The 19,775-nt window shown below is 39.6% G+C and overlaps 2 protein-coding genes and 1 non-coding gene across 6 annotated transcripts in view; 2 read left to right on the top strand and 1 right to left on the bottom strand.

Moving 5' to 3' along the window:
* Positions 1 to 1,401, bottom strand: part of LOC115933075 (poly(ADP-ribose) glycohydrolase-like) — a 110,228-nt gene extending 108,827 nt beyond the window's left edge. Inside the window, 1 exon segment of the mRNA XM_055353085.2 lies at positions 1,185 to 1,401. Coding sequence (XP_055209060.2) covers positions 1,185 to 1,401 — 217 coding nt within the window.
* A 39-nt stretch (positions 1,402 to 1,440) lies between these two features.
* Positions 1,441 to 19,775, top strand: part of TIMM23 (translocase of inner mitochondrial membrane 23) — a 34,173-nt gene continuing 15,838 nt past the window's right edge. The window contains exons 1-6 of one of the 4 annotated variants that reach the window (XM_031006863.3): positions 1,441 to 1,967; positions 4,728 to 4,786; positions 11,848 to 11,941; positions 12,165 to 12,249; positions 14,709 to 14,767; positions 18,046 to 18,156. In XM_031006863.3, the coding sequence (XP_030862723.1) occupies positions 1,862 to 1,967; positions 4,728 to 4,786; positions 11,848 to 11,941; positions 12,165 to 12,249; positions 14,709 to 14,767; positions 18,046 to 18,156 (514 nt within the window). In that variant the 5' untranslated portion in view covers positions 1,441 to 1,861. Of the gene's footprint in view, positions 1,968 to 2,946; positions 3,031 to 4,727; positions 4,787 to 11,847; positions 11,942 to 12,164; positions 12,250 to 14,708; positions 14,768 to 18,045; positions 19,464 to 19,775 lie in introns of those variants that run through there. The other 3 variants (XR_010135216.1, XM_063710122.1, XM_055353100.2) reach the window with 3 other exon arrangements.
* Positions 13,933 to 14,133, top strand: LOC115933094 (small nucleolar RNA SNORA74). The gene has a single exon (XR_004069106.2). It is a non-coding gene; the product is annotated as a small nucleolar RNA SNORA74 (small nucleolar RNA).

Here is a 19,775-nt window from a genome sequence, read left to right as displayed (position 1 = left end):
AACAAATAAATAAGTCTAATCAAGTCATTCCCCTACTAAAAACCCTTGAGTAGCTTATCAATGCCCTTAGAGTTCAAAATCCTTAGCAATGTCTACATATCCAATTTGATCTGACTTTTCTGTACCACCCCGCAGCCTCATCTCTCACACTCTCTTGCGTTCACTCTATATATCAATTGCACTCCTGTTTTTGTTTTGTTTTGTTTTGTTTGAGGCGGAGTTTCGCTCTTGTTGCCCAGGCTGGAGTGCAATGGTGCCCTCTCGGCTCACTGCAACCTCCGCCTCCCGGATGCCAGCGATTCTCCTGCCTCACCTGCCTCAGCCTCCGGAGTAGCTGGGATTACAGTTGCCCGCCACCACGCTAGGCTAATTTTTTGTGTTTTTAGCAGAGACGGGGTTTCACCATATTGGTAAGGCTGGTCTTGAGCTCCTGACCTCAGGTGATCCACCCGCCCCGGCCTCCCAAAGCGCAGGGATTACAGGCAAAACCACCGCGCCCGGCCTCGATTGCACTCCTGAAACAATTCTTACTTCCTCTTCATCTAACTCCTACTCATTCTACAGTCCTCAGAATAAGCATCTCATCTTCTGGAGGACTATTTTCGATTCCATAAATTCAGTTAGGTAAAACAATCTGTCCTTCATCTATCAGAACATCCATTACCTTTTATTATATTAACTTTTGCTATCGTCTATCTCTCCAGATAGATTTTAAGGTATGAAGGCAGAGGCCAAGTTTCTCTTGTTCAACACTGTATACCAGGGACGGGTACAATGCCAGCTTAGACTAATAGCTCTGCACCCTGGGACCCAGAATCTGAACAAGTGAAGTTGTTTTCTTCGTATCTAGAGGCTGAAACGCTCTACTGTTTTACATACACAATTAGATCTCCTTGACGACTAAGGCAATTTCTCAATCAAACCTGAAGAAGCAAACAGGTGGTGGAGTCTCCTGCCATTTTCCGCCCTGTGAGTGACTGCTCATCAGAGTTTCTCACATCAATCGCACTGGGGAAAATGCGGCCCCATTCACCCACTAGTGGCTTTGGTAGCTCAGCAAGTGGACCTCAGAGTGACGATGCACACAAGACCAGAAAGGAGTGACTGGAGCCCCTGGGTCCTCAGACTGAGACCAGAAGGTTCGGGCCGAGGCGAAGGACAAAGATTTTTATTTTCCCACGTACCAAGCGAGGTGGCGCTGCCTCTGTGCTGTCCCGCCTGCCCTGGGACGCAGGCTGGCGAGGACGGTGGGACCCTGAACTGCACGTGAGCGTCCTTGGGGTCGAGGACGCGCCTCTGCCTGCTGGGAAAGCTCCGGGCGTCCGAAGCAGCCGGCGAAGTTGTAGCGGCGCCCCAGCGGGGTCGCTTGGTGCAGGGTTCACAGCCGGGGCCCGCATTCATGCTGGGACCAGCAGCGCACTGTCCCCGGGGCCGGAGAGCCTCATTCACTAACCTGAGAGAGATGGACTGCGCGTCCTTCTCAGCGCCTGCCTGCACCATTCCCTCTCTGCCGCTGCCTGCTTCTGCAATTGCTGATCCGCCGGCCTCCCAAGTCAGGCCGTAAACATTCGCCTGCCTTCCCTCTTCCACTGGCACCCCACCTGCCTCAATGCGCCGCTTTGATTCGGGATTCGTTCACTTTCCCACCACCGGAAAGCTGCCGTCAGGCGCTTGCAGCTTCCGGGGCGCACACTGCCGCAAAGCGGAAGTGTGGCGCTTAACGGGAACCGGCGCCCGGAAGGTCAGAGTGTGAAGTAGGCGCTGGCAACGCGGGGTTACCCGCTGTTATTGAGGAGTAACAGCTCTGCGGACCACCCAGGCTTGAGGCAGCGGCGGGAACCACTCGGTTTGCTGCGATACCATGGAAGGAGGCGGGGGAAGCGGCAACAAAACCACAGGGGGATTGGCCGGCTTTTTCGGAGCCGGCGGAGCAGGTTACTCTCACGCGGATTTGGCTGGCGTCCCGCGTAAGTATGGGGCCTAGCTTGCGATTATTTCTGACTGGTTCTTGCGTCTACACTAAAGTTGCGCGTCCCATGTTTTATGTTGTTGTTGTTTTTTTCCCTTGCTGGCATTTACAAGCTTAAGTACCAGTGGTGGGGTTAGTGTATCTGCATGGCTGTTCTTTCAAGATAGAAAGGCCTAAAAAAGGGCCACGGATCTCCTGGGGAAGCTGTCCGTGATTGACCTGGACTCGCGAGATGATGCATGTTTTCTTAGGTTTATATCCAAGCCTCCTACGTTTTGTGTGTGGTGGGCCGTGTGATTGACCCTTGATTAAGAGTAGAGCCCAGCTTTGGGAGTAAATGTATTCCAAATAGCAAGCCCGTAGTTAACTTTTTAGTACACAGCGACATATTCTGAGCCTCCAAGTAGCCGTCAGGGCAGAATATTCAGTAATATAGCATGTAAGTGAGAAATAAATATGACTTGGGGCAGGCTAGGAAACCTTCTTTAGGAGCTAGGAAGTAAGCTGAACTTTAAAGGTGATATATAGACATGAAGAAAGAAGCCAGGTAAGAATTATAGGAACGGAAATAGGCAACATCAAGGTATACAGAGGCATAAATATCTTGCCTTTGCCTCTCCTCGGTCTTGTGAATATGTTTTCCAGAACTTTGGTACTTTGTAACTGTGGTTGTTCAACTAGATAAATAGAACTTGGACCTAAAGATAGGCAGTTGGTCGTGGATAAAGCCTTTACGAAAGTACTTTCTTTTTAGAGAATCCTTGTAATATTTCTCTAGGTATTTTATACTAAGGAACAACAACAACGAAATATGTTCAGACTGACTCTAGTGCAAAAAAATATAAAAGACCTTTCATTTCCTTGGTGTCACCTTTGTCAAAAAACTGAATCTACAACACATGGTGTTTTGTTTCGTTTTTTGTTTGTTTGTTTTTAGAGTCAGGACCTCATTCTGTCACCCATATTGGGGTGCGGTGGCATGATTATAGTTCACTGAAGCCTCCCACTCCTGAGCTCAAACAATCCTCCCCTCTAAGCCTCCTAAGTAGCTGGGACTCTAGGTACGTACCACCACGCCTGGCTAATTTTTTTTATTTTTTATTTTTTGACTTATTGTGGAGATGGGGTCTCCCTGTGTTGTCCAAGCTGGTCTCAAACTCTCGAACTCAGGCCATCCTCCTGTCTCGGCCTCCCAAAATGCTGGGATTCCTAGGCCTGAGCTACTACTTTACCTGTTTAGAACACAGTTTCATATTAATCTTAGTATCTCTGAGTTTCAGAGCACGAAGGGCATATACACTTCCTTAATGTGACAATATTGTTAAATTAATTTGATTAAGATTTGAAGGTAAATTGGGGGACCAGGGAATGAACACCATTTACTGAGCTTTTACAGTGTGCTAGCTACTTTTCTGGGGGCAGGACTATAGTGGTTTTTGTGGGGGTTTTTTTGTTTGTTTTTTGTTTTTTTTGTTTTTTTGAAAAGAGGACTCTTGCGCTCACAGAGCTTACATAATACTGAGGTAAACCAACAAACATAAATTAAAACATTGCCGTTAGTGATAAGTGCCGTAAAGGGAATAAAGCAGAGTCATGAGATTGTGATGGAAGCAGGATGCCGTTTTAGAGCGGGTTAGCGAAAACATCTCAAGGGAGTTGACATTTGAGCTGTGACCCAAATACAGTACAAATGCTTGGGAGGCAAGTATCCAGGAAAATAGTTAGTGCAAATGTCCTGAAACAAAACAAATTTGGCATGTTTAAGGAACAGCTCTTAGGCCAGTCTGTCTTCGTAGTTACAAGGCAGTTGGATCAATTGAAGTTCGTGAAATCAGAGAGGTAGGGAATGACAGCTAATGTAGGATGTTGTAAGTTATGGTAAGGAGTTTCGATTTTCTTAAGAAAAATCACTGTAGTTGCTATGTAGACAGTGAATTGAAGGGGTAAGAGAAAGCAAGGAGTTAGGAAATTGTTGCTGTGAGATATGATGGTTGGACTAGGATGGTAGCAATAGAGAAGATAAGTAACACAATTCAAAATAGGTATTAAAAATAGAACAAGCAGGACTCCTAATTGATGAAAAGATAGAGGCATGGGTGATGCATAGGTTTGTAAATAACTGCTGAGATACAGAAGGATCCAAAGATGATAGGTTTTACTGTTTTCAATGTTAGTGAATTCAGTAACTGGCCCTCTCAAAGTTTGTGTTTTCTTTTGCACAGACCCACATACCTGTGGTAATGACCTAAGGATTCTCAACCTTGCCACAGTAAATCAATCGTTAATAGTAATATGTGAAGGAACTGCCTTGAAATAGTTAGATACAACATGTACACAGTCAGAAAACCCAACCCAACCCAACCACTGTTTTTCCCATGGAATTGATTAGTCTTTTCTCAGTCTTATTTTGTGATTTACATAGTCACCAAGCATTCTTGTAGTAAAGTGAAAGAAATTAGCTTTGTAAATGGCCTGGACTGCACTTCCTGTAAGTTCAAAAATCAGATCTGTGACACTGCGATTATCTTATTGGTGTAAAAGCCTGAGCCACCAGTGGAAGACCTGGTTTGGGATTGAGGGTCTCAGGATGAGTCAGCCCCCAAACTGACAGATAGGGAGGATAAAATGGGAAAAAATTTTCCGCCTTCAGTGAGCCTATAAAAATTGCAAACACATGTAACAATCAGGAGCTGGATTAACTCTAACTGAATTAACTTAAAGAATTTTGTTGCAATGTGACATTTTGTTTTCTCTCTAGTAACTGGTATGAACCCTCTGTCTCCTTATTTAAATGTGGATCCACGATACCTCGTGCAGGTAAGATTAAGATTTTACTAGTTTGGTGCATTATTTTACCATTTAAAAAAAAACGCCAAGTGCTATGCTGACTTGAACTATGACATACACTTCTGGAGGCAGTAAGTCTCTGGTCTCCATTCACCCTTTTTTCCTCACAAACACCAGGAGCTTGGCCTGTATCTCTCTGAAACCAGTTAACTCCCTTCAAAAGCTTATTTTTTAAAACCAGAGCAGAATTAATTTTTGAAAGCACCCCAATAAAAGTATTGGGATGCCTAGTTACAAAGTGTGTGGGGTTTTTTGTTTGTTTGTTTGTTTGTTTTTGAGCCAGAGTTTTGCTTTTGTCCTCCAGGCTGGAGTGCAGTAGCGTGATCTCTGCTCACTGCAACCTCAGCCTCCCAAATTCAGGCCATCCTCCTGCCTCCCAAATTCAGGCCATCCTCCTGCCTCAGCCTCCCGAGTAGCTGGGACTACAGGCGCCCACCACCATGCCTGGCTAATTTTTGTGTTTTCAATAGAGACGGGGTTTCACCATGTTGGCCAGTCTCCCAAAGTGCTGGGATTACAGGCAAAGTGTGTTTTAAAGCTCAGTTTACAATATCAGGGTTTTTTTGACTAAGCATCAAAAGTTTCAGAGTATCTTTTTGAATCCAAGATATATTAGGAAATATATCTTGGGTATATTAGAAAAGCAAGGTTGATTTAACATCTGAAAATTAATGTATTGTGCCATATCAATTTATAATAAAGCAATCAAGGAAAGAATATAGTACAAAGACCACATGCTTATCTCAATAGATTCACAAAAATCATTTGACAACATCCAACACCCCCTTTAATGATTATAAAAACAAACTAGGCTGGGCGCAGTGATTCACACCTGTAATCCCAGCACTCTGGGAAGCTGAGGTGGGCAGATCACTTGAGGCCAGGAGTTTGAGACCAGCCTGGCCAACATAGCGAAACCCTGTTTCTACTAAAAATACAAAAATTAGCCAGGCATGGTGGTGCCTACCTGTAATCCCAGCTGCTTGAGAGGCTGAGGCACGAGAATCGCTTGAACCCTGGAGACAAAGGTTGCAGTGAGCTGAGAACGCCCCACTACACTCCAGCCTGGGCAATAGAGTAAGACCCTATCTCTAAATAAATAAATAAAACTAGACATAAAAGGGACTTCAGCCTGTTAAATGCCATCTACAGAATATCCAAAGCTAACATAATTTAATGGTGAAAGACTGAATGCCTTCTCCCTAAGATCAGGAACAAAATAAGTATATTTACTCTCATTTATATTCAGCATTGTCTGGCCAGGGCAATTAGTCAAGTACATTAAATGGCATTCAAGTTGAAAAAGAAGTTAAACTATCTGTTTACAAATGACATGATCTTATCTATAGAAAATCACAAGGGAAATCACAAAAATCTGTTAAAACTAATGATCGAGTTCAGCAAGTTGCAGAATACAAGTTCAATATACATAAATCAAATATATTTCTAGACAGTTGCAATGAACACTACAAAAATGAAATTACAAAAAACAGTTCATTACCAATAACATCAAAAAGCAAATACTTAGAAATAAATGGACCAGGTGCAAAACATGTTCTGAAAACTATAAAACATTATTGAAATTAAGTGGAAAGACACATGCTATGATTGTGAAAATTTTAATATTAAAATGGCAGTGCTCACCAAATTAACCAACAGATTTAGTGCAGTGCCTGTCAAAATCCCAGCTGGCTTTTTTGCAGAAATTGACAAGCTTTTATCCTAAAATTCATATGGAAATTCAGGGGACATAGAATGGCCAATGACCTTGAGAAAATAGATTGGAGGACTTGAACTTGCCAATTTCAAAACTTTCTACAGAGCCACATCATGATGGTAACATAAGAATAAATCCATAGTTAATGAAATACAGAGTCCAGAAGAAAGACCTTACAATATATGCAGTCACTTGCTTTTCAACAAGGATGCCAAGATAGTTAAGTCAGGGGAGACGTTAGGACAACTGGAATCCATATGCATAAGAATGAAGTTGAACCCTAACCCTGCACCATATGCAAAATGTTACCACCAAATGGATTAAAGACTCAAATGTAAACTAAAGCAGTCAAACTCTTAGAAGAAATCATGGGCACAAGTAGTTGTGACTTTGGATTAGACAGTGATTTCTTGGATGTGACACCAAAAGCACAAGTGGTAAAAAGAAAGTTGATAAATTGTATTTAATCAGAATTTTAAAATTTTGTGGTTTAGACAATACCAACAAGAATGGAGGCCAGGTGCAGTGGCTCATACCTGTAATCCCAGCACTTTGGGAGGCTGAGGCGGGTGGATCACCTGAGGTCAGGAGTTCGAGACCAGCCTGGCCAACATGGTGAAACCCCATCTCTACTAAAAAACACAAAAATTAGCCAGGCGTGGTGCTGGGTGCCTGTAATCCCAGCTACTTGGGAGGCTGAGGCAGGAGAATCACTTGAACCTGGGAGGCAGAGGTTGCGGTGAGCCGAGATCGTGCCACTTGCACTTCAACCTGGGCAACAGAGTAAGACTCGGTCTCAAAAAAATAAATAAATAAATAAATAAAGAATGGAAAAAGTCCTGGCGCAGTGGCTCGTGCCTATAATCCCAACACTTTTAAGAGGCTGAGGCGGGAGGATCACTTGAGCCCAGGAGTTTGAGACCTGCCTGGCCAGCATAAGAAGATCCCATCTCTGCAAAAAAATACAAAAATTAGCGGGGTGTGGTGGTGTGCACCTGTAGTCCCAGCTACTAGGGAGGCTGAGGTGGGAGGATCACTTGAGTCCAGCAGGTCAAGTGTCAGTGAGCATAATCAAACCACTTAACTCCAGCCTGGGTGACAGAGAGAGACTTTGTCTCAAAAGGAAAAAAATTGGGAAAAGACAATCCACAGACTGAGAGAAAATATTTGCATATTATGTATCTGATAAGGAATTTATATCTAGAATATTTAATTTTTTTAACTCTTGAAACATTAATAAAAAATAATTACAAAATGGGCAAAGGATTTGAGTAGACATTTCTCTATGAAGATATACAGATGTCTAATAATGACATGAAAGCTGGTCAGTAACATTAATTAGAGAAATAAAACCACAATGAGATACCTCTTTACACCCACGGGGATCACTATAATCAAAAAGAAAATAATAAGTATTGTTGAGGATGTAGAGAAATTGGACCTCTGTACATTGCTGGTGGGAATGTAAAATGATACAGCTGCTTTTAGAAACAGTCTGGCAGTTTCTCAAAGTGTTAAAAATAGAGTTACCTTATGACTGGCAATTTCACTTGCGTATACTCCATACTCAAGAGAATTGAAAACCTCTGTGCACATAAGTTGTAAATGAATGTTGCTAGTAGCATTATTCATAATAACCAAAAAATGGAAACAAACCAAATGTTTATCCACTGATGAATGGATAAAAAAGTGTGGCATATCCATACAATGGAATATTATTTGGTAATAAAAAAAGAATTATTAAATTATGCTACAATATAAATGAACCTTTAAAACTTCCTAAATGAAAGAAACCAGTCACAAGAGACCACATATTGTGTGGTTCCATTTATATGGAATGTCCAGAATAGGCAAATATATGGACAAGAAAGTAGATTAGTAGCTGCCAAGGGTTGGGAGTAAATGGGCAGTGACTGCTAATGGGTATGTGATTTTTTTGGGGGGTGATGAAGATGCTTTAAAATTTATTGTAGTCTTGGTTGCACGACTCTGAATATACTAAAAACCACTGAATTGTACGCTCTAAGTAAGTGAATTGTATGGTACATGAGATACATATCAGTAACTCCATTTTCTCTCTCTCTTTTTTTTCTAAGAGACAAAGTCTCACTCTGTCTCCCAGACTCGAGTTGCAGTAGCAGCATCATAGCTCACTGTAACCTCAAACTCCTAGGCTCAAGCGGTCCTTCTGCCTCATCCTCCCAGATAGCTAGGGCTGCAGATGAACACCATCATGCCTGGCTAATTCTTTTTTTTTTACATTCTTTGTAGAGATGTGATCTGACTTGGTTGCCCAGGCTGGTCTCTTAACTCCTGGCCTCAAGTGGTCCTTCTGCCTTGGCCTCCCAAAGTGCTGGAATTACAGGCATGAGCCACCATGCCTGGCCTTTTTTTTTTTTTTTTTTTTTTTAAGCGTTATGGTTGGAACCTTTTATTTCAGAGTTGAATCACTAACGGCATCTGACAGCTGCTGCATTTCTTGTTTGCGTTAAGTGTTCAAATTGAAGCAAGTTGATGGTTCGGACCTTGCCAATTTAAAGCTTCATTATTTTTGAAATGTTTTTCAAATGTTATATTTTAACATTGGGTGTTCATTGATTTTTTTACTTTAAAAGTACTCCTTTGTCAGTTTACTCAAAATTTCAAAACTAGTTGCATGTATTTTGCTTTAATGTTGAATCTACACTTAGAGGTTGTACTCTAGATCTAGTTAAAATTCAATATCATTGTGGCCCTGCATTGCTAGGTGGGGCTTATTAAGGTTAGACATAAAATATTTCATATCCCCCCAAAAACTTGTGAATTCATTCTTCATCGTGAACATTTAATCTTCCATTGGAATTCTAGAGGGACTTCAGACTTTAAAAAGTGTTTTATAAACCTCATCTGTTATTGGAAATAATTCTGGAGACCTTAAATTTAAAGATAATAGAAATTACATTTTGTAAAACTTTTATTTATACTTTTGAAGGTTAGAGACATCTTAAATAAAATAGTACCTGTCAACTTACCATGTTGTGACTTTGGCAACAACTTTTTTTTTTTTCTTGTTTAATAGTAGACACAGGGTCTTGCTGTGTTGTGCAGGCTGGTCTGGAATTCCTGGGTTTAAGCAGTCCTCCCACCTTGTCCTCCCAAAGTGCTGGGATTACAAGCATGAGCTACTGTGCCTAGCCAACTTTTATCTGATACAGTATTGTAGTTTCTCTTACTAATGCTTTTGTATTGTCACTACTCTTATATCCTCATTGAAATTTTTTTTTAAATTGTGTCAAGTAATAAATTTTTTTGTTAGCCCAGGTGAACATCTGGTACAAAAATAAGGAAAATATAAATATTTTTAACATCCATAGTGTTAAACATGCAAAATTATAAATTAAAAAAGTTTTTTCTTTTTTTTTTTCCCCCAGCAAGTACATTGATACCCATTCTTGGATTTATCTTCCATGTCAGCAAAGTCTGGTACTTGGGATTTTAGTAATACTAGTGTCCTGGAGTGTCAGCAGGACAGGTTTAACAAGAGCCTTTTAGTAAATCTTCTATACATTCAATATATTAAGATACTTTGATAACAACGTTGTTTGTGTGTGAATTGATGGACGTTTGCTTGCAACCCTTGTTATATTTTTCAGTTGATACTAGCAGGAGAATGAGTTGGTGCTAACGTGCACTTTTGCTTGCTTGATAATGTTCATCACAGCCTTTTTTTTTTTTTTTAAGTTTTCTTTTCTTTTTTTTTTTTTTTTGGAGATGGAGTCTCGCTCTGTCACCCAGGCTGGAGTGCAGTGGCGTGATCTCAGCTCACTGCAACCTCCACCCCCGGGTTCAAGCAATTCTCCTGACTCAGCCTCCCAAGTAGCTGGGACTACAGGCGCACACTGCCACGCCCAGCTAATTTTTTGTATTTTAGTAGAGATGGGGTTTCACCATGTTGCCCAGGGTGGCCTCGAACTCCTGAGCTCTGGCAGTCCACCCGACTCGGCTTCCCAAAGCGCTGAGATTACAGGCGAGAGGCACCGTGCCTGGCCAAGTTTTCAATTCTTAATTAGTCATCTGTTTCTGTATTGAAGGATAATTTTTTTTTTTATTCTCGGCAACCATGGCCTGAGACTGAAGAATAATTATTTACCTTACCACATTGAATCTAGCATTTCTAAAAACTCAAACAAAAAGCAGTTTAATACTAAGTCATTATTTAAAAGTTGGAGTACCCAAAATTTATAAAACTCTATACAGTTATATTATGACATGGGATCTATTCAGATTTTATTATTGCCCAACAGACCATTCTTATGTGATGAGAGTGGATGTGTTTGTTTACTTTTGCAATTTTTGGTGAGGATGTGTGCACATGCCAGAAAGAAAAAACCAAGGCAGAACCACAGTTTTCTGATTAGGAATACAGTTTTCTGAATCAACGTTCAGTATTTGCCACAAGGATGTAGGAGAATGTTAATTGTCAGTGGTCTTTACTATGTTAAATGTAACACACTATGTGTCTTTTTGCCAAGGGTGTGACCTAGCCATTAGAGGCTTATTTTAACCATCTTTGGATGGAAAGCTTGCCAAAAATGAGTGTGATTTTTTTTTTTTTAATCCAACATGGTGATAAAATTGTGTTTGTTTTTTTGAGTGTGTTTTTCATAAAGGTGCATTGACTCTTCAAAATTGGTAACCATATTTTGCTCTTAAGAGTGTCATTTCTCAATCTTAGTATTTTGGATGACCTTCCAGGGGTTCATGCCACATTTTGTGTATGTAATTACTAGAAATAGGGTCTATAGCTTTCTGAGAGTATCAAAGGAATATATACTCCTTAAACAGATAAAAATTATTAAAGGGGGTCATTTGCCCTTGCATAATTGATCCAAACTGTTGTACTTTATTAGTTTTTGCTCATGTTTGTGAACATTTGGCTTTATACATAGAAAAATGCACAATAAATAGCTGCTACAGAATGAAAGTTGTTTGTTTCTTCCAGACTGATTGTCTGTTCTGTTCTTCTCATAGCTTTCAGTGTTCCTTTCTCTAGAGCTGTCCTTTCTAAACACTTTTGCACAAATCTATCAGATTTACGTTTTGAAGGAAACAAAGTCTTTAATGAGACTCCCTTCTAAGAACTGTGTTTCGTATTTCATTTCACTTTGATTTAGGTGTTACTGCTGCAGAAAGTTTTATTTTTGTTTAAGTATAGGTTTGAGTTAATTTAAGGTTTATTTTCTGTGAAAAACTACTTTGAAATGTTAAAAAGGCAACTTTACAAGATTTGTGTCTTGAGGGACACTCAGCTTGGTTTTCATTATTATCCTTTTAGGATACAGATGAGTTTATTTTACCTACCGGAGCTAATAAAACCCGGGGCAGATTTGAGCTGGCCTTCTTTACGATTGGAGGGTGTTGCATGACAGGTGAGTGTTACATACTTTTTTCTCAAGAGTGCTCAGTTCAAGTAGTTGAGGGTGCGTAAAATCAAAAGCAATTAGAATGTTGGTTTCAGGGTTTTTTTTTTTAATATTTACGTTTGTCTTTTTCTATTAAAAATGAAAAAGAATCAGAAGTGTAGTTATGCAGTTTTGAGTTTTTTTTTAATATAAAGCTATCTTATCTGGGTGAATTATTATGATTTACCAGGGGCTGCGTTTGGTGCAATGAATGGTCTTCGGCTAGGATTGAAGGAAACCCAGAACATGGCCTGGTCCAAACCAAGAAATGTACAGTAAGTCTCTTGTAACCATCTGATGTAGTGATACTTGAATATTAAGCTCTGTTGTATTGGTTTGATGAGTACAACCTTGAGATTACAGATGGTTAGCATAGTTATGTGCTTTTTTGTCTTTGTTTTTTAATCTTAATCAAAATAAAAACAACTAAGGAATCAGATTACTGACTCTAAGCTTTTAAAAAGGAGTGATTTTTTTAATCAGTGTCCCTCAGTCAGCTAGTGCTATGCCAGCCTGACTTCTCAGCTGCACCTGTTACATTCTCCAACCCTATGTGGCTTGCTTTTCAAATTGTTGAGTTGCTAATGGGAATTTTGGATTGTTTGGGGGCATGCAGATCCATAGGAAATGGTAGTGAAGAATAAGCAGCTCATGAGAGTGATGGCTCAAGCTGCCATCATTTAATTTGAACTTCTTACTGTCTTGACTTTGTGTTTCTGAAATGATGAGCCAGATACATTTTAAATAAAATTTTTAGAATTAGAGTTAATTCCAAAAGGATAAGACACAGTTTTCTGTTAGAACTTGAAGTTACAGAGAAGGGAAAGTACAGTTAAAAGGATCAGAAAGTATGTTTTCACCCAACTTAAGAAGTAAACATGGCCAGTCCCTCTTGATATTCCTTAAACAATATGTTTAGTTTTGCCCATTTTTATGCTTCATGTAAGTGGAATCATGAGTATGTATTCTTCGATGGCTACTGTTTTGTTTTAGGACACTTTAAACTCCATCTTCCTTTCATATTGTTCAGCCAGCAGATGGCACCAGATGTGCTAGAATTAGACCATGGAAAACTGGAAGGCCTGTTAAATTGTGGGGTTTTTTGAGAGACAGGGCCTTGCTGTGTTGCCTGAGCTGGAGTGCAATGGCGCCATCACAGCTCACTGTAGCCTTGACCTCCTGGGCTCAAGTGATCCTCCCACCTCAGCCTCCCAAGTAGCTGGGTCTACAGGCACATGCCACCATGCCTAGTTAATTTTTTAATTTTTTGTAGAGACGGGGGGTCTCACTGTATTGCTCAGGCTGTTCTCAAACTCCTGAGCTCAGGTGATCGTCTTGCCTCAGCCTTCCAAACTGCTGGGATTACAGACGTGAGCCACTGCGCCTAGCCCTGTTAAGTTTTTTATATTCCTGTTACTGTGTGGATCTCTGTCCATGCTTTACCAGCCTAGATCCTTCAATATTTTTATTACTTGTCCCTTGCTTCAATAATATTTTTAAGTTTTTGTATTATGGGGAATTTTTAATATATAAAAGTAGACAAAATACATAGCATAGTGAACACATGGACCATAACCCATCCTCAACAACCATCAACCATGGCCAGTTCTATCCCATCTCCTTCTCCTCTCCCATCTTATTTTGAGACAAAAACCCCAATATCATATTAAGTACAAATTTGGAAGTAGATCTCCTAGAAAAGACAACTTGCTTCCTTTCTTAAAACAAGTTATTAAAATGCTTGTTAAAAATGAAAAAATGATGGCTGAACTTAAAATACGTTAGTAAATATGTAACATAATTAGAAACAATATACTTCTGTTTGTAAACATTACTGATTTTTTAAAACAATCTTTTAGAAGCAATACAAATTTTTGTTTCTGTAGAACATTAATTGAGTCGTTTAATAATTAAACTGAATGAGTTCCTTCACTCTTTGTTACCGTATTTCCATAATTTCCAGCAGTAGTCAGCTGTCTGGACAGAACCATTCCTGAGATGGTGTTACACTGCTGGGAGAAGAATGTCTTCTCTTCATCCAGTTGCCTCCATCACTGTTCTGGTGGTGTCTGGCACTGGTGCAAGGCAGAACTGTGCTTTCTTGAGAGTGTGCTGAGCATTCACCTTGGCTGCTTGGTTCTAGTCTGGGAGCAGACACAGGGTGCTTTCCCCATGTATTCTAGTTAGATGGCTGATTCCTTCTGTTTAATTCTACTTTATATTCTGTACTTTGATATTCTTTACTTTATATTCTGTACTTTGATATTCTTTACTTTGATTATCTTTAACATTCTAAGCATATGTTCCCCTCCCAAAAAGAACCTTTTAGAAGCTAGCTCGCCATAGTTAACAGTGGCATTTTTTACGTGGATTAGTTTCTGGAAACCTCTGTAAGATACATTCCAGGCTGTCATTCAAAGCCTTATATATATTTAATGTGTATTCATTATATTATACATTTAATAATAAGAGTTTTCCTTATTATTATTATTATTAAGAACTTATATAAAAGTCCTTAAGACTTTTGCCTAAAGTTTTGAAAGTTTTAACCTAATTTTCACTTACCTAGAGTAAAAACCATCCTTATTGAAATCGGAGATATTAAGATGTATTTTAGAATTTAAAAAACTTTGAGCCCTGGGTCTAGACATGTTAAATAGCCATTATTGTTTTTAAAGGTTACTAGAGAAATAATGATTCTAAATACAGATTCTTTCTCTTTCTGCCCTGATAGGATTTTGAATATGGTGACTAGGCAAGGGGCACTTTGGGCTAATACTCTAGGTTCTCTGGGTAAGTAGAGATCTCGTTTGATAATAAATTGTTAACTTAAAGAAAGAATGCATAAATATCATGAACAATTTGATCAACCCATATTCTGGTCCTAGGATATGAGACAATTATGTTTAAATCCATTCCAATGCATAATGTAGATACTACTTAGGGAAAGACCATGAACTAACTTATGAAATAATCTCAGGTGCTAATACCATTCTGAATACCATTTCTGAATTTTTAAAATCTTTTGGACACTGCACACTCTCCTTTCCAAGCACAACACCCAGTAAAATCATGTTTAAATGAAATCCAGATAATTTAGGTCCAAAGTAAACAGCTTTGTATGTTAGGCAAGGTTCAAGGTCCTGTAGTGATACATGATAAATTAATCCAGCCCTCTTGTTATGTTTTCTTAATAGCTGGTTCATTATTCTGTTTACCTGAGTAGATTTCAGGCACCTAATTGCCACAATTGGAATAGATTCCTTGTAGATAATGAAAACGTTTGCAGTTCTAGGCAAAAGGTAATTTAGTAGTGCTTAGTCAGAGCCTAATGCTTTCATACCATATTGTTTATGAATGATTGGTCACTTACAATAGATCTCTTATGGCTTATGTCCTGACATCCAAAATTTTCCTACTGTATGAACTTAGTTGAAAATCTCAATTTAAATTGTGGCAGATTAAGGAGGGGAAGACATAGAAAACTCATAGAAAACATAGAAAAAGCATTTGTTATGGCAGAGTAAGGTCCTGCCTTGTCACAGAATTTGGAAGCAGTACATCTTCACACTGTAAAGCCAGTTTTCACACTTTGGATCCTAAGAGATGGCTGCTTTCATATGTTGCTGATGTCTGCATTCCTCCCACCCTCCTACAGAGTCACCCCCCTCTGTTTCTTTTAATTGCTTGTATACCTAGAGTAGTCAGCTGTCCTTGTCTGCCTAGGACTTTCAGAGAAAAGTCCAAGAAACTATGTTCGAATAATCTCCACCCCCCGCCCACCCCGCCCCACAGTTCTGGACAAACTAGAATGGCTGGTCACCCTCTGTGTACCCATTGTGGTATGATCGAGAAGGGTGTTCTGCTCATGATCAGTTTCAGTTAAATAAGTTGAAGAGGAAGATGAGCTTTCATAGAAGTATAAAAATACTGCAGTAGAGGAGTTGTAAGGCTGAGCGTGGTGTATTGTTGCAAGGGAGCGTAGCTATAATTTTGAGAAAGAGTTTAAAAGTTTAACATTCATTCCAGATAGGAATCTGCAAGAGCGTAGAAGGATGGCTTGGGGGAAGATACTTTAAAATGAAATGGTGCTAGTGTTATAATACGTGAGAATCAAACCTCACTTTTTTTTAATCTATTTTTTCTTATACTAGAAATACATGTGTGTGTGTGTGTATGTGTGTGTCTTTAATCCGAAGTATAGCAATTATGGGTAGCATATAAATGAAAATTTTAAATATTCTTCCTGAGACTTCCTAGCGGTACTTTCTAGAAATAGCTACTATTGATGTTTCTTCTGAATTCTTCCAGGCGTTTCTCTGCATAGCCAGTCAGTCGTGTACCATGTGCACATGTCCCTGATTTACTTATTAGTGAAAATGATTCTTCTGGTTTTTAAGTGACTGTATAGTATTCCATTATATGAAAAGTCCCTCTCTGGATCAATTCAGATGGTACAAATGCTCTTGATGGGCATTTTATTTGTTGCCAGGTGTTTGCTATTAGAAACTGTTCTAGTGATCATTCCATGTATATCTTTGGATAAATTTTTCTAAATATAATTGCCATACTGACTTTTGTGTTCAAAAAAAAAAAAACAGTTTTTCCTCTGCTCTCACACTACAACAGTCAACATAGGATAGTTCTGTGACCAGTTACGTGGGAATATTTCCCCACATACCAAGTAATCTCTTTTGCAGTGGACACCAGTTGGGTGTCCTCCTGTTTCACTTCTGCCTGGAGATAGCATTAGATCAGCAGGTTGAGCACTCTGTCCCACAAAACTGAGCCCCATTTTGGATACTTCTGATGCTGATAGCAAGCTCCAGGTTATTTTACCTGTGCTTCTGACCAACCAGCTTTGTCAGGGTTTCCCACAACCCACTCTTTGGGTTTGATTAATTTATTGGATTGGCTCACAGAACTCGAGGGAACACATACTTAACATTTGCGTATTTATTATAAAGATTTTTTTTTTTTTTTTTTTTGAGACAGGGTCTTGCTCTGTCACCCATGCTAGAGTGCAGTGGAGCTCACTGCAACCTAGACTTCTGGGCTTAAGCAAGCCTCCCACCTCAGCCTTTCGAGGAGCTGGAACTACAGGCAACATGCACCACCATGCCAACTAATTCTTTAAAAAATTTTTTTAGAGAAGGGGGTATCCCTATGTTGTTGCCCAGACTGGTCTCTGACTCCTGGGCTCATGTGATCTTCCCACCTCGGCCTCCCAAAGTGCTGGGATTACAGAAACTTTGTGAGCCACCACACCTGGCTGGATATTTTTAAAGGATACAAATAGCCCAGTCAAGGAATACATAAGGTGAGGCCTGGATGGGCCCTGAGTGCAGGAGCTTTCATTTCACTGGAGTTGGGGTGCACTAGCCTCCTGACACGTGGGTGAGTTCTTTCTCACTTTCATGCAAGTCCCATGAGTTGAGCTGTCCAGAAAGTCCTCCGACCCCATCCACTTGGGCCTCATGTGGAAAATTGATTGGATAGGCATGACTGAAGCATGGACAACCTTATAGAACTGTGATTGGACAAAAAGGACATGCTCTACTACTAATAGACTGGGCGCAGAAACCCAGCAAGGCCTGCCTGCCCAGATTCTCCTTGGCCTTTCTGTGCAACATTTCTTCTTCCTGGATATGGTGTACGATCTCTTCTGAAATGGGGGTCTTACAGCCTGCAATCAGACAAGGTAGGTCATAGAATTTCTTTATGGCCAGTTCCAAGACAGGAAGGTGTGGGGAAAGATTAGAGTCCTGCTGTGGGGAGAAAAGGGAGCAGGTGAAAGGAGGGCAGGAGAAGGTCAGAGAGAGAGATTGTGTTTCTGAGGCCTGAAGTGCCCCAGTAATACAACAAAAGACCTTCACCTTTGTCCCTCTGAAGCTGTTCCAAAGCTGATTCCAGAACCAAGGACAAATACCTTAACAAGTGATTGTTTTAGTCACTTAGGAAGGGCTATGGGAGTTATGAGCTAGGAACCATGGATGAAAACCAATATATGTATATCATAATATCACACTTTATCACTGTTTTGTCACTGAGCACTTCCATTTCCTCTTTAGCTTTGCTCTATAGTGCATTTGGTGTCATCATTGAGAAAACACGAGGTGCAGAAGATGACCTTAACACAGTAGCAGCTGGAACCATGACAGGCATGTTGTATAAATGTACAGGTGAGTACTGTTGAATGGGGAGCCATCTCTTAATACACTTGAAGTGCGCTTTTTAAAATTCATGGTTTTCAAGGAAATTACACTCTGTTGCAGTATAATCTAGTGTTCTAACTTTATGGTTATTTTGGTTTGGTTTGGTTTTTAATTGTGGTAAAATAAACATAAGATTTACTCATCTTAACCATTTTTAAGTATACAGTACATTAGTATTATAGTCACATGATTATATAACCAATCTCTGGAACTTTTTCATCTTGCAAAACTGATACTCTGTACCTATTAAGCCTCCCAATTTACCACTTCCTTAGCTCCTGATAATGTTACACTTTCTGTCTCTGAATTAGCTGCTTTAGGCACCTCATATAAGTAGAATCATACAATATTTGTCCTTTTTTGATTGGCTTATTTTACGTAGCATAATATCCTCAAGGTCATCCATGTTGTTGCATGTGCCAGAATTCCCTTCCTTTTTAAAGCTAAATAATACTCATTCTGTGTATGTATACCACATTTTGCATGTGCATTCTTTTATCAAGGAATATTTGGGTTGCTTCTACGTTTTGGCTATTGTGAATAATGCTGCTACAAATATGGATGTACAAATATCTCTTCAAGGTCCTTCTTTCTTTTTTTGGATATATGCGCAGAAGTGGGATTCTTGGATCATATGGTTTATGGTGGTTTTTTGACATTAAGAATATAAGATTCTTTTCTGTATTTTTCATTCATTTTAGTTTAGTTTTTTAAATCTTGGACAGACTAAGCAATAGAATATTCAGAATTGTTGGTTTTGTTTTAAACAATAGTTTGACCTGTGACATCAGCATATTAAACTATCACAAGACACACACAAGGTCAAAGCCCAGGAATGACTTCCCTGTAAGTCAATTTATAGCATCTTATTCCTTTGATCATCTTACTCTACTGGGAGATCAACATGTTGCTGTCAAGGGTCAGATAATTCTCTTCTGTGATAAGTTTTACTAGTTTAGAAGCATACATTCAAGTAATGCCTAATTTAGCTTTTTTATTGTGTTGATACATCTTTGGCTACTTAATTTTTATTTTTATCAAAATAATCCACATACGTGATTTTTTAAGTCAAGGTTTTTATCTTAACATCTAAAAGATTTTAATGATGTTTAATCCACATACATGATTTTTTAAGTCAAGGTTTTTATCTTGTTAACATCTAAAAGATTTTAATGATGTGCAACAGTGTTCTATACGTCTCACCTTAATTCCCTTTTCCCAAAGGCAACTTTTAATTTTTTTTTTTTTTTTTTCTTTTTTGAGATGGAGTCTTGGTGTCACCCAGGCTGGAGTGCAGTGGCATGATCTCGGCTCACTGCAACCTCCACCTCCTGGGATCAAGCAGTTCTCCCATCTCAGCTTCCTGAGTAGCTGGGACTGCAGGCACATACCACCACATTTGGCTAATTCTTGTATTTTTAGTAGAGACGGGGTTTCACCACATTGGTCAGGCTGGTCTCAAACTCCTGACCTCAGGTGATCCACCCTCCTCAGCCTCCCAAGTGCTAGGATTACAGGCGTGAGCCACCACTCCCAGCTTATTTTAATTTTTTTTTTAAGACAGAGTCTCACTCTGTCATCCAGGC

Source organism: Gorilla gorilla, chromosome 8, assembly GCF_029281585.2.
Source record: "Gorilla gorilla gorilla isolate KB3781 chromosome 8, NHGRI_mGorGor1-v2.1_pri, whole genome shotgun sequence".
Taxonomy (NCBI): domain Eukaryota; kingdom Metazoa; phylum Chordata; class Mammalia; order Primates; family Hominidae; genus Gorilla; species Gorilla gorilla.
The sequence above is the reverse complement of the archived record's forward strand: the minus strand, read 5'-3'. Positions and strand labels throughout refer to the sequence as shown.